The sequence below is a fragment of the Heterodontus francisci genome, chromosome 29 (genome assembly GCF_036365525.1).
Source record: "Heterodontus francisci isolate sHetFra1 chromosome 29, sHetFra1.hap1, whole genome shotgun sequence".
NCBI classification, from domain to species: Eukaryota; Metazoa; Chordata; class Chondrichthyes; order Heterodontiformes; family Heterodontidae; genus Heterodontus; species Heterodontus francisci.
In genome coordinates this window covers 38,792,676-38,806,407 of record NC_090399.1, presented here as the reverse complement: position 1 = coordinate 38,806,407, position 13,732 = coordinate 38,792,676, and the positions used below count along the sequence as shown (strand labels likewise).

General features: G+C 45.6%; 1 protein-coding gene and 1 pseudogene across 1 annotated transcript; one reads left to right on the top strand and one right to left on the bottom strand.

Annotated features, from left to right (window-relative positions):
• LOC137346015 (nuclear factor 7, ovary-like) overlaps positions 1-13,732 on the bottom strand; it is a 133,882-nt pseudogene that overhangs the window by 78,772 nt on the left and 41,378 nt on the right.
• LOC137346319 (probable G-protein coupled receptor 139) lies at positions 4,870-9,285 on the top strand. The gene is made up of 2 exons (XM_068009810.1): positions 4,870-4,984; positions 8,375-9,285. Exons 1-2 carry the CDS (start codon positions 4,870-4,872, stop codon positions 9,283-9,285), a joined length of 1,026 nt encoding a protein of 341 aa, XP_067865911.1.

The window sequence follows — 13,732 nt, the reverse complement described above, 5'->3', positions numbered from 1 at the left end:
ATTCAGCACCTCACACATAGTTCAACTGAAATTCATTTTCCAATTAAATGTCCATTTTGCAAGTTAACGAATTATTATTAATAATCTCTTCAGGTATTTTGTTTCATTCTTCCTCTGTATTTAACTTTATTTTCAACTCTGATTGTCTACAAATCTTCAAATTCTGCTTCTGCTTCCCGAGTTCATATTGTTTCTGTAAATGGTGAATGACAATGTTCCCAGCGCTGATCCTTGTGGAACACCACTTCCCACCTTCCACCAATCTGAGGAAATACCTTTAATCCCTACTCCCTGTTTTCTGTTTCTGTAGCTAGCTCACTGTCCATTCTGCTGCTTGTCCCCGAACTCGAATTGCTCTGAGATTAGTTATGAGTCTGCTGTATGGTCCCTTATCGAAGACCTTGAGAAAATAAATGGATATTACATCATCTATATTAGTCTTATCCGTTCTTTCTGATATTATTCAAAGAATTCAATAAGGTTGGTCAAGTATGACCTTCCTTTTGTAATATGTGCTGACTAATCTTCATTATATGAGTGTTTCTGGATGTTTTTCTGTTACTTCTTTGAATAAAGATTCCATTATCTTTCCGATCACTGACATTATGCTAACTGGTCTGTAGTTTTTTGGACTTGTTCGATGTTCTGATGATTATTAATGAACAGGTAATCATGCCTCTGCGATCTCATATTTCGTTTTTAGTATTTGTGGATGTAATCCTTCTGAACCAGAGAGTTTGCTCTCTCTGATTACTTTATCAAATATCTTCCCACTTTCTACTTTGTTTTGAAGTTTCTCCTTTAATTTTTTCACTATTATTTGACAGTTTAGTTTCTCCCCTCAGAAATCTCACTCCCTTCTTTCGGCTCTATATCCTCATCCACTGGGTCATTCTGGCCCCGACCGTCCCACAACACATGAGACTTCCTTCCTTCTGAGCTCAGAGCTGTGCCGCAGAATTCCATTTACATTTCTGTCCATGTCAGTCTGCCCCTCTTTGCTCCAAAGTCCAGTAAACCTGAGTTCTCCTTAAACTCACAGTGGATGGGATCTTGTCTGACAGACACCATGAGGCCGATTCCCGGCCAGTTTCCCTCCACCATCTCCTGCTGGGACATTCCGAGGGCCCGATTTGGAATTTATTCATTTTTTTCATTTACTCACCATTCCCACTGGAATTCCTCTCTTCCTCACCGGCTCTGTTCTGTGAATGACAACCTTCACAGGTTCCTGATCCTGATCCCTGTGCAGGGATCCTGTTGCAAAGTATAGTTGTGTGGACCTCGGGTGTAAACATTGGGATATTCCACACTCTGATGTTGTCACTATGGGAGCTGTATGGGTCCTAGCTATGCTGCCTTTGTGTAGGATACGTGGACCATTCTTTGTTCCAATCCCACTCAGCTCCCCTCCTTCACATATTTTTCTGATACTTTGATGACTGTGCTGGTGTTGTTTCCTTCTTATACCTTGAACGAGAAAATTACATCAACTTTGTTTCGAATTTCCGCCCGTCCCTCGTCTTCACATGGTCCGTCTCTGACACTTCCTTTCCCTTCCTTGACTTCTCCATTTCAGGGGATTGGCTGTCCACCAATATCTACTATCATCCCACTGACTCCCACAGCTGCCTTGATTATACTTCCTCCCACCCAGACGGACTGTGCTGGTAATGGAGGATGGCTACACCAGAGTCACTGGGAGTGGAGGGGGTGTGGGGTGTTGCTTGGGGTGAGGATCCCCTCTTGTTTCACAGCGGGCAGGCTGGTTCACACCCCTGGGGTCTACCCACCATTCTCCATCACTTTTCCAGGTCACTGGTGCCTTCTCCTCTTTGCCAGATTTTCCATGCTCCCCTCTCCCTCTGTTATTCTGCTGTCACCAGTTACACCTCCTCTGGACCCATCCTCTGTTTCTTTAATTGTCCCATTCACCTTGCACCATCATCTCTTTTATCATTGAATCACTCCTGCCCTCCACCCGATCACAGACCTTCTCTTTTGTTCTTTCCTCCCCCTATACCCCACTTTTCACTGACTACATGATTGTTTTAAAACTGTTAATCTCTAATATCTTCCAGTTCTGATGAAAGCCTGTCAGCCTGAAACATTAACTCTGTTTCTCTCTCCACAGATGCTGCCTGACCTGCTGAGTGTTTTCAACATTCTCCTATTTTTATCAGATTTACAGCAGTTTCAGGATTTTGTTTTTACTCCAATGTTTATTCCTGGATATTAACAGGGGTGAGTGACATCGGTGAGGAGTGGAGTTTCAGAGTTTTAACTCCACAGACTGTCTCTTTTATCCTTGACAGGTTCCCCACCCTGACGTCAGCCTGATTGACAGGCTTGTCTTCCGTTCGGGCAGGGCGGACTCTGCAGCAGGCCTCAGGACCAGGGCGGTCCAAATGCTGACCCCGGTGTTTAGGGGGAGATGCCTGATATTGGGGGGTGTCCAATCATCATCTCCGGAGGGGGAAAGAGTGGTGACATCCCAGATCGCTTGTCTCTCGATCCTCAACCCCGGGGAGGGGTCTCCCATCCTAGAAATTGGTCCCAGGCAGGGACGGGGAGGGTTATTTTTTAATTGTTCATGGGATGTGGGCGTCGCTGGGGAGGCCAGCATTTATTGCCCATCCCTAATTGCCCTTGAGAAGGTGGTGGTGAGCTGCCATCTTAGAATTAGAATTAGAATATTACAGCGCAGTACAGGCCCTTCGGCCCTCGATGTTGCGCCGACCTGTGAAACCATCTGACCTACAGTATTCCATTTTCATCCATATGTCTATCCAATGACCACTTAAATGCCCTTAAAGTTGGCGAGTCTACTACTGTTGCAGGCAGGGCGTTCCACGCCCCTACTACTCTCTGAGTAAAGAAACTACCTCTGACATCTGTCCTATATCTATCACCCCTCAACTTAAAGCTATGTCCCCTCATGTTTGCCATCACCATCCGAGGAAAAAGACTCTCACTATCCACCCTATCTAACCCTCTGATTATCTTATATGTCTCTATTAAGTCACCTCTCCTCCTCCTTCTCTCCAACGAAAACAACCTCAAGTCCCTCAGCCTTTCATCGGAAGACCTTCCCTCCATACCAGGCAACATCCTAGTAAATCTCCTCTGCACCCTTTCCAAAGCTTCCACATCCTTCCTATAATGCGGTGACCAGAACTGCTGCAGTCCATGTGGGGTAGGTACACCCACAGTGCTGTAAGGAAGGGAGCTCCAGGACTTTGACCCAGCGGCAGTGATGGAACGATGATATAGTTCCAAGTCAGGATGGTGTGTAACTAACTTGGAGAGGAACTTACAGATAGTGGTGTTCCCATGCATTTTCTGCCTTTGTCCTTCTAAGTGGTAGTGATTGCAGGTTTGGAAGGCGTTGCGAAGGAGCACTGATGAGTTGCTGCATTGCATCTTGCAGATGATATACACTGCTGCCACTGTGCATCAGTGGTGGAGGGAGGGTATGTTTGTTAATGGGGTGCCAAATAAGTGGGCTGCGTTTTCCTTAATGGTGTCGAGCTTCTTGATTGTTAGAGCTGCGTCCATCCAGGTAAATGGAGAATATCCCATCACTCTCCTGACTTGTGTCTTGCAGATGATGGACAGGCATTGTGGAGCCAGGAGGTGAGCTACTCACCAGAGAATTCCCAGCCTCTGTCCTGCTCTTTCAGCCACAGCATTTATGTGGCTGGTCCAGTTCAGTTTGTGGCCAATGGTAACCTCCAGGATGTTGATAGTGGGGGATTCACTGACGGTAATGCCATTGAACATTAAGGGGAGAGGGTTAGATTTTCTCATGTTTGAGATTGCCATTGCCTGGCAGTTGTGCAGAGTGAATGTTACTTGCCACTTATCAGGCCAAGCCTGGATATTGTCCAGGTCTTGCAGCCTCTGGACATGGGATGATTTAGTATCTGAGGAGTCACGAATAGTGGTTAACACTGTGCAATTATCATCCAACATCCCCATTTCTGACCTTACAATGGAGGAAAGGTCATTGATGAAACAGCTGAAGATGGCTGGGTCGAGGACACTCCCCTGAGGAACTCCTGCAACAATGTCTTGGGACTGAGATGATTGACCTCCGACAACCACAACCATCTTCCTTTATGCTAGGTATAACTTCAACATGTGGAGAGTTTTCTCCACGATTCCCATTGACTCCAATTTTGCTCAGAATCCTTGATGCCACACTAGGTCAAATGCTGCCTTGATGTCAATGGCAGTCACTCTCACCTCACCTCTTGAGTTCAAGTCTTTATCAATGTTTGGACCAAGGCTGGAATGTGGTCAGGCACTGTCTGGCTCTGGTGGAACCCAAACTGAGCAGGTTATTGCTGAGCAAGTGACGCTTGATAGCACTATTGACGACCCCTTCAATCATTTTGCTGATGATCGAGAGTAGACTGATGGGGTGGTAATTGGCCGGGTTGGATTTGTCCTGCTTTTTGTGTACAGGACATACCTGGGCAATTTTCCACATTGCTGGGCAGATGCCAGTGTTGTAGCTGTACGGGAACAGCTTGGCTACGGACGTGGCAAATTCTGGAGCACGATTCTTTCGTACTCTTGCCGATATATTGTCAGGACCCACAGCCTATGCCGTATCGAGTGCTTTCAGCCATTTCTTAATATCAAGTGGAGTGAATCAGATTGGCTAAAGTCTGACATCTGTGATGCTGGGAACCTCAGGAGGAGGCCGAGATAAATCATCAATTTGACATTTCTGGCTGAAGATGGAAGCAATGCTTCAGCCTTGTCTTTTGCACTGATGTGCTGGGCTCCCCCATCATTGAGGATGGGGATATTTATGGAGCCTCCTCCTTCTGTTAGTTGTTTAATTGTCCACAACCATTCATGACTGGATGTGGCAGGACTGCAGAGCTAAGATCTGATCCGTTGGTTGTGGGATCGCTTAGCTCTGTATATTACATGCTGCTTTCGCTTTTTGGCACACAAGTAGGTATGCCTGGTGCTGCTCCTGGCATGCCCTCCTGCACTCCTCATTGAACCAGGGTTGGTTCCCCGGCTTGATGGTAATGGTAGGTTGGGGGATATTCCTGGCCATGAGGGTAGAGATTGTGGTTGAGTACAATGCTGCTGCTGCTGTTAAGAGCCCACAGTGCCTCATGGATGCCCAGCTTTGCATTGCTAGATCGGTTCAAAATCTATCCCATTTAGCATGGTGGTAGTGCCACACAACACGATTTCGGGTATCCTCAATGTGAGGATGGGACTTCATCTCCAGAAGGACTGTGCGGTGGTCACTCCTCGCAATACTGTCATCGACAGATGCATCTGTAGCAGGCAGATTGCTGAGGATATGGTCAAGTATGTTTTTTTCTCTTGTTGGTTCCGTCACCACCTGCCACAGACCCAGTCTAACAGTTATGTCCTTTAGGACTCAGCCAGCTCGGTCAGTAGCGGTGCTACAAAGCAACTCTTGTAGAGAGACATCCAGAGTACATTCTTGTGCCCTTGTAACCCTCAATACTTGTTCCAATTGGTGTTCCACATGGAGAAGCTCTGATTCATCACTGAGAGGGGGCGGTAGGTGTTAATCTGCAGCAGGTTTCTTTGCCCATGTTTGATCTGATGCCATGAGACTTAATTGGCTTTCAAGACAATGTTGAGGACTTGCAGGTCAACTCCCTCCAGACTGTATACCACTGTGCCAACACCTCTGCTGGGTCTGTTGTGTCTTTGGGATACAAACAGTGAGAAGGGCACAGAGGGGACAAAGTTCTTCAAATTCGTTCAAGAGAACCTTTTGAGCCAGCATGTAGCAAGTCCAATGAGAGGGGACACAATTCTGGATTTAGTCTTTGGTAATGAAGCTGGGCAAGTGGAGAAAGTAACAGTGGGTGACAATTTTTGAGATAGTGACCATAATACAGTTAGTTTTCGCATAATAACAGAAAAGGACAAAGACAGAACAGGATTAAATGTATTAAATTGGGGGAAGGCAAATTTTACGAAATTGAGAGGTGACCTGGTGAAAGTGGACTGGATACAAGGAAAACCACTGGCAAACCTGTGGGGGGCATTGAAAAGCGAGATACTACAGACACAGTGTAGGCATGTCCCCACAAAGATAATGGAGGGTACTGTCAAATCTCAAGCCCCCTGGTTACCTAGAAGCTTACAGGGTAAATTAGAACAGAAAAAGAAAGCTAATGACAATCAAAAAAATTGCAATACTTTAGAAAGCCTAGAGCAGTATAGAAAGTGCTGGGGTGAAGTAAAAAAGGAAATTAGAAAAGCAAAGAGAGGACATGAAAAATTATGAGCAGGTATTACCAGCACATTAAGAAAGGTTAGGGCCCATCAGAAATGTACAAGGGAACTTATCCATGGATGCAGAAGATGTGGTCAGGGTGCTTAATGGGTTTTTTGCCTCTGTCTTCACAGAGGAGAAGATTGATGCAGACATTGTAGTTGAAGAGGAGGAGTGTGAAATATCAGATACGAGAAGCATAATGAGAGAGGAAGTACTAGAGGGTCTGGCATCCTTGAAAGTGGCTAAATCACCAGGGCTGGATGGATTGCATCCCAGGTTGTTAAATGAATCCAGAGAGGAAATAATGGATGCGTTGAGGATCATCTTCAAATCCTCACTAGATACAGGCGAGGTACCAGATGATTGGAGGTCTGTGCACTTTGCACCATTGTTTAAAAAGGGTGCGAGGGATCAGCCAAATAATTATAGGTCAGTCAGTCTGACCTCGGTGGTGACCCAGGTTCAATTCTGGGTACTGCCTGTGTGGAGTTTGCAAGTTCTTCCTGTGTCTGCGTGGGTTTTCTCCGGGTGCTCCGGTTTCCTTCCACAGCCAAAGACTTGCAGGTTGGTAGGTAAATTGGCCATTATAAATTGCCCCTAGTATAGGTAAGTGTGAGGGAAATATAGGGACAGGTGGGGATGTGGTAGGAATGTGGGATTAGTATAGGATTAGTATAAATGGGTGGTTGATGGTTGGCACAGACTCGGTGGGCCAAAGGTCCTGTTTCAGTGCTGTATCTCTAAATAAATATATAAATAAAAATAATAAACGACCACATAGAAAGGCACGGATTAATTAGGGGTAGTCAGCATGGAGTTGCTTGGGGTAGGTCATGTCTTACCAAGTAAATTGAGTTTTTTGAGGCACAGTGGCGCAGTGGTTAGCACCGCAGCCTCACAGCTCCAGCGACCCGGGTTCAATTCTGGGTACTGCCTGTGTGGAGTTTGCAAGTTCTCCCTGTGTCTGCGTGGGTTTCCTCCGGGAACTCCGGTTTCCTCCCACAGCCAAAAGACTTGCAGGTTGATAGGTAAATTGGCCATTATAAATTGCCCCTAGTATAGGTAGGTAGTAGGGAAATATAGGGACAGGTGAGGATGTGGTAGGAATATGGGATTAGTGTCGGATTAGTATAAATGGGTGGTTAATGGTCGGCACAGACTCGGTGGGCTGAAGGGCCTGTTTCAGTGCTGTATCTCTAAATCTAAATCTAAATCTAACAAGGATGATTGATGTGGATAGTGCAGTGAATGTGGTCTACATGGATTCTACGAAGGCATTTGACAAGACCCGCATGGCAGACTGGTAGGTAAAATGAAAGCCCATGGGATACATTGGAATGTGGCAGGTTAAATCCAGAATTGGCTCAGGGACAGGAAACAAAGGGTAGTTGTCAACAGATGTTTTTGCGAATGGAAAGCTGTGTCCAGTGGTGTTACACAGGGCTCAGTGCTGGGTCCCTTGCTGTTTGTGGTATATATTAATGATTTGAACTAAAATGTGGGAGGCATGATTGGGAAATTTGCTGATGACATAAAAATTGGCCAAATACTTGATAGTGAAGAGGATAGCTGTAGACTCCAGAATGATATAAATGGTTTGGCTGAGTGGGCAGAAAAGTGGCTAATGGAATTCAATCCAGAGAAGTGTGATGTAATGCATTTGCGGAGGGCAAATAAAGCGAGGGAATACACAATAAATGGGAGGAAATTGAGAGGGGCAGAAGAAGTGAGAGACCTTGGAGTGCATGTTCACAGGTCCCTGAAGGTGGCAGGACAGATAGATAGAGTGGTGAAAAAGGCATATGGAATGCTTTCCTTTATTGGCTGAGGTATGGAAGACAAAAGCAGGAATGTAATGCTGGAACTGTATAAAATGCTGGTTAGGTCACATCTGGAGTATTGCGTGCAGTTCTGGTCACCATATTACAGGAAGGACATAATTGGGGTCGGAATTGAGATTTTTAAATTTTAACCACTGACCTGCCCCCAAACCCCCTGTTTTTGGTGCTAATATCCTGCCCTTACTGTCTGGATCAGACACAGAGAATGTTTGATCAGTAATTTCCAGTCTCCCTCTTACAGTTAATTTATTGGCGATTGTGATCCTGTCCCGGGGAAAGTGCGGCCTCTCCACCTGCACCACTCGCTACCTGGTGGCCATGGCAACGTCGGATCGACTGGTCATCATTACTGAGATCATACTGTGGCAGATCAGTTCTTATTATTTCCAGGGATCTTTCCTGTACATCACCCCTGTGTGTAGTGTTATCGGTGTCCTTAGTTTTGCAGCCATAGAATGTTCTGTCTGGTTCACCGTCACTTTCACCTTTGATCGATTTGTGGCCATTTGTTGCCAGAAGCTGAAAACTAAATACTGCACCAAGAAAACTGCGGCTGTGGTTCTAGCAACAACCTGCATTCTGCTCTGTTTAGAAAATGTTCCCTTCTACTTTACATATGAACCTGCAGAGCTAATCGACAATGTACCGTGGGGCTGTTATATGAAGCCAAGCTATTATACAGAGCCTGGATGGGTGGGATTTGACAAGTTTGATATGGTTTTAACCCCATTGATCCCATTTGCTTTAATCCTGTTGTTCAACGCTCTGACAGTCAGACACATTTTAGTGACCAGTCGAGTCCGTAAGGGACTGAGGGGTCAGAGCAAGGGAGAGAATCACAGTGACCCAGAGATGGAGAGCAGAAGGAAGTCTGTGATTTTACTCTTCACCATATCCGGCAACTTCATACTTCTGTGGTTGGTGTATGTTATAGAATTCTTTTATTATAACATTACAGGAATAGAACACAAGGATTACACCCATTCTGAATATATATTTCAACAAGTCGGATGGATGCTGTTGAACTTAAGTTGCTGCACAAACACATTTATTTATGTGGTGACTCAGTCCAAGTTCAGAGAGCAGGTCAAGAGTGCTGTGAAATATCCAGTTACATCAATTATTCAATTAATGAAAAAACAAAACAACTGAGAGCAGCCCAGAGGCGGGTTCCAGTGTTTCCAGTCCATGAATGGAATATTCATCCCCAATAGGAAAGAAGTCACCTTCAGCTGGATGACCCGAAATACACAGGCCGGGTGTGGCAGCTACATACCAAAGAGCAGCGGAGTGGCAGGCAAGAGGTGACCTTTGGAGGAGCAGACAGAAGGGGGCAGGAATGGTTTCAGAGCGCCCCTGAAGGACAGTAGGGGAAACAGCAGCCACAGTCTCACCTCAGCTTCCACTGCTTCCATTTTCATCTCCTCACATCTGCTCAGAAAATAAAACCTGTTATTATAAAAGCAAAATGCCACACATGCTGGAAATCATCTCATGACAAAGAACAAAGAACAAAGAAAATTACAGCACAGGAACAGGCCCGTCGGCCCTCCAAGCCTGCACCGATCCAGATCCTCTATCGAAACCTCTATGTAAATGACAGCTAATTGTTATTACTTGGTTTATTTTTGGAAATACTTTATTCAGTCTGTCTCCCTCCATTCCCCCACTGCTGACTCTTTCTCTCTCTCCCCCCACCCCAAGTCAGTCGATAGTGTTGGTGGGGATCGTTAGAGAATTCAGAAGATGCCAGAATAGAGGATCACAGAGATCTCGAAGGATTGTCGGGGCTGCAGGAGGTTACAGTGATAGGGATGAGTGTACATCAGGTAGAGGTTACAGGGATAGGGAGGGGTGTAGGGCCTGGAGGAGAGTCTGTGAAAATCCCTGAATACATACAGCAGGGTAATCCCCTCACCATGAATACATACTGCAGGATAATTCCCCCACTCACCAGGGTCTGTGAAAGACCCTGAATACAGACTGCAAGATAATCCCCGCACTTATCCGGGTCTGTGAAAGACCCTGAATACATACTGCAGGATAATCCCCGCACTTATCCGGGTCTGTGAAAGACCCTGAATACATACTGCAGGATAATCCCCCCACTCAGCAGATTCTGTGAATTTTTCCGGTACATTGATGACTTTATCGGTGTTGTTTCCTGCTCCCGCCCTGAACTGGAAAACTTTATCAACTTTGCTTCCAATTTCCACCCTTCTCTCATGGTACATCTCTGACACTTCCCTTCTCTTCCTCGACTTCTCTGTCTCCATCTCTGGGGATAGGTTGTCTACTAATATCCATTATAAGCCCACCGACTCCCACAGCTACCTCGACTACACTTCTTCACACCTCACCTCCTGCAAGGACTCCATCCCATTCTCCCAGTTTCTCCGTCTCTGAGGCATCTGCTCTGATGATGCTACCTTCCATGACGGTGCTTCTGATATGACCTCCTTTTTCCTCAACCGAGGATTCCCCCCCCACAGGGCCCTCAACCGTGTCCGGCCCATTTCCCGCACCTCGACCCTCACCCCTTCCCCTCCCTCCCAGAACCGTGACAGGGTTCCCCTTGCCCTCACTTTTCACCCCCATCAGCCTCCATATCCAAAGGATCATCCTCCGCCATTTCCGCCACCTCCAGCTTGATGCCACTACCAAACGCATCTTCCCCTCCCTTCCCCTGTCAGCATTCCAAAGATTTTGTTCCCTCTGCGACACCCTGGTTCACTCCTCCATTACCCCCACCACCTCATCCCCTTCCCATAGCACCTTCCCCTGCAATCGCAGGAGGCATAATACCTGCCCAGTTACCTCCTCTCTCCTCACTATCCCAGGCCCCAACATTACTTTCAGGTTAAGCAGCGATTTACTTGTACTTCTTTCAATGTAATATACTGTATTCGCTGCTCACAATGTGGTCTCCTCTACATTGGGGAGACCAAACGCAGACTGGGTGACCGCTTTGCGGAACACCTCCGCTCAGTCCGCAAGCAGAACCCTGAGTTTTCGGTTGCTTGCCATTTCAACACTCACCCCTGCTCTCATGCTCACATCTCTGTCCTGGGTTTGCTGCAATGTTCCAGTGAACATCAACGCAAGCTCGAGGAACAGCATCTCATTTGCCGATTAGGCACACTACAGCCTGCCGGACTGAACATTGAGTTCAGTAATTTCAGAGCATGACGGGCCCCCCATTTTACTTTTATTTTTAGTTATTTTTTTCTTTTTTACATTTTTTTTTGTATGTTTATTTCATTTCATCTTAGTTTGTTCAGTTTGCTTACCCACTTTTTTTTCATGTTTGTACTTGCTGCTGTTCAATCTTCAATCTGTTAACACCCTATCTGTCTTTCAACACACCATTAACATATTGTTTGCCTTTGCTCCATGACCTTTTGGTCAGCTATGTGGCCTTGTCCAATCAACACCTCCTTTGTTATCTCTTTCCCCACCCCCGCCTCACTTGCTTATAACCTTTGACATTTCTAATATTTTCCAGTTCCGAAGAAGGGTCACTGACCCGAAACGTTAACTCTGCTTCTCTTTCCACAGATGCTGCCAGACCTGCTGAGTATTTCCAGTATTTCTTGTTTTCATTTCATATTTCCAGCATCCGCAGTATTTTGCTTTTATTTTGCTTCATATCTGTTTTAAACCAATAAACCAATCTGCTTGCTGCCGCTGAGTGGCCACAAGCTCGCACTAGTGCTGTTGGAGGAGACTGGCACCTTTGGTTCACTCTTGTCTCCTCCCAGATCCTCCTCATCAACAATGGCAGCCACGATTGGTTGTGTTGCCTCTCAGCAGCCGCCATCTTTGTGAGGAGCAAAGAAAAATAAAATTTCAACACAAAAACTTTCAACCGGGACCAGATTAAAATACTGACCACTCCCAATGAAGAAAAAAGCATTTTGGCATTTTGATTGCTTAAAAACCATTAATCCTGTAGGAAATCTGACCCCTTTAAGAAATAATACATCTCAGAGTTATATAGAATTCTTATAGAAACAGTCAGCAGAGTATGAAACAGACCCACAGAGAAACTGATTTCCTTTCTCTCCGTCAAAAGGAACAGAGAAGCAGTTCCTAACACCCGGGTCATCACTGGTGTAAACAAGATAGAGAGAGAAGAGCATAACATGAACAAGGAGGTCAAATAGAAGCCACTAGACACCATAGACATTCCTAAGCTGATACGAAGGAGTCTTCCAGCACCTTGTTTACCCTCTTATCGGGACACGTGTCAAATGAAATTGAACATTTGGCCTCCAGTATGAAGTAATCTGAAAGATGACCTTGAGCTGAAGTGCTGGACAAGGGGGAAGTGACAACCCTGACAGCTTGCCTACCTGTCCTGTATTCTTTAGTTAGAAGGATTTGAACAAGTGATTGACAGAGGGTGAACTACCAGCTCCCAATAATAAGGTTTAGCAATGGATGCTGGGAGGAGCAGAGACAGCAGATACTGTCTGGCAGAAGATAGAGAGCTTACTGACACCTCAGCTAACTGGAGGAGGTGAAAAGACAGAGGGAGAAGAAGAAGAAGAAGAAGAATTCTGCCCTTCCAGCTGCAGAGATCAGCTGTAAAAGACGGTCACCCCAGTTGCATCAGATAAGCTCACTCATTTCTTCTGGATCGGTAAACCGTTCTCATCTGTCACGGGTTGTATACCTCTACTGTCTAGTTAGCTTCTGCATTATCTAAACTGTTGCTTCTCAATAAATTTAATAAACTGCTTTAAAATTATTCATGATTTCTCGACCACCTATTTTTGGGTAATGTGTGACTCCTGAACCTAATTCTTACAAACTGGTGTCAGGAGTGGGATTCACAGTGGTCAGAATCATAGGCTTGAGTTGTGAGAAGAAACAGCTCAGTTAAATGTATGAGACGGGTAGAAAACATCAGGAGAGTTTTGGTTAAGTAAAGACAGAAGTACAATGGTGTTGGTATATCACAGGGAACGGCTGATAGATAGATTGATGGTGAAGACAGGGGAGTGAGAGATATACTGGAGATTGTAGAAGAGTGTGATGGGGATTACGAGTCCATTCTCGGTCGGCTCTCTGAGGAGGTTCAGAAAAACAAACTTCAGTTAAAAAAGGGCCGGGATAAATTGGCCTGTGGGATACATTTATCTGCCTCACAGTTAAATAGAAAAAAAAAGAACTAAGAGAGAAAGTGGATAAGTTACAAAAAGAAAGTGAAGGTTGACAGGACAGCATTGCCATCCTGTACAATCAGTTACACTGGGAACAGGAAGCACATGACAGAGAGCGTTATACAAGGAAAAAACTAGAGCGGATACTGGAACAAAATATTGAATTACAGGCAGAAAATACCAGACTGAGTGAGGAGTTAGAAGATGCAAGAGGGACTTTGAGGGAGTTAGTTCAGCAGCAAACTGTCACCTCCCCTGAAGCAGACCATACCCCATGTTTAACTAAAATCCATCAACTCCAGGTACAAACCAGCCAACAGCGGGCAGTGGTGGCTGCTGTCTCCAAAACTAGAGCAGGAACCCTGGTCCTTGTTGGGACAATATCGTTGAGAACCTCACCCCCTCTGCTCCACCTCTCCCATACAAGACAG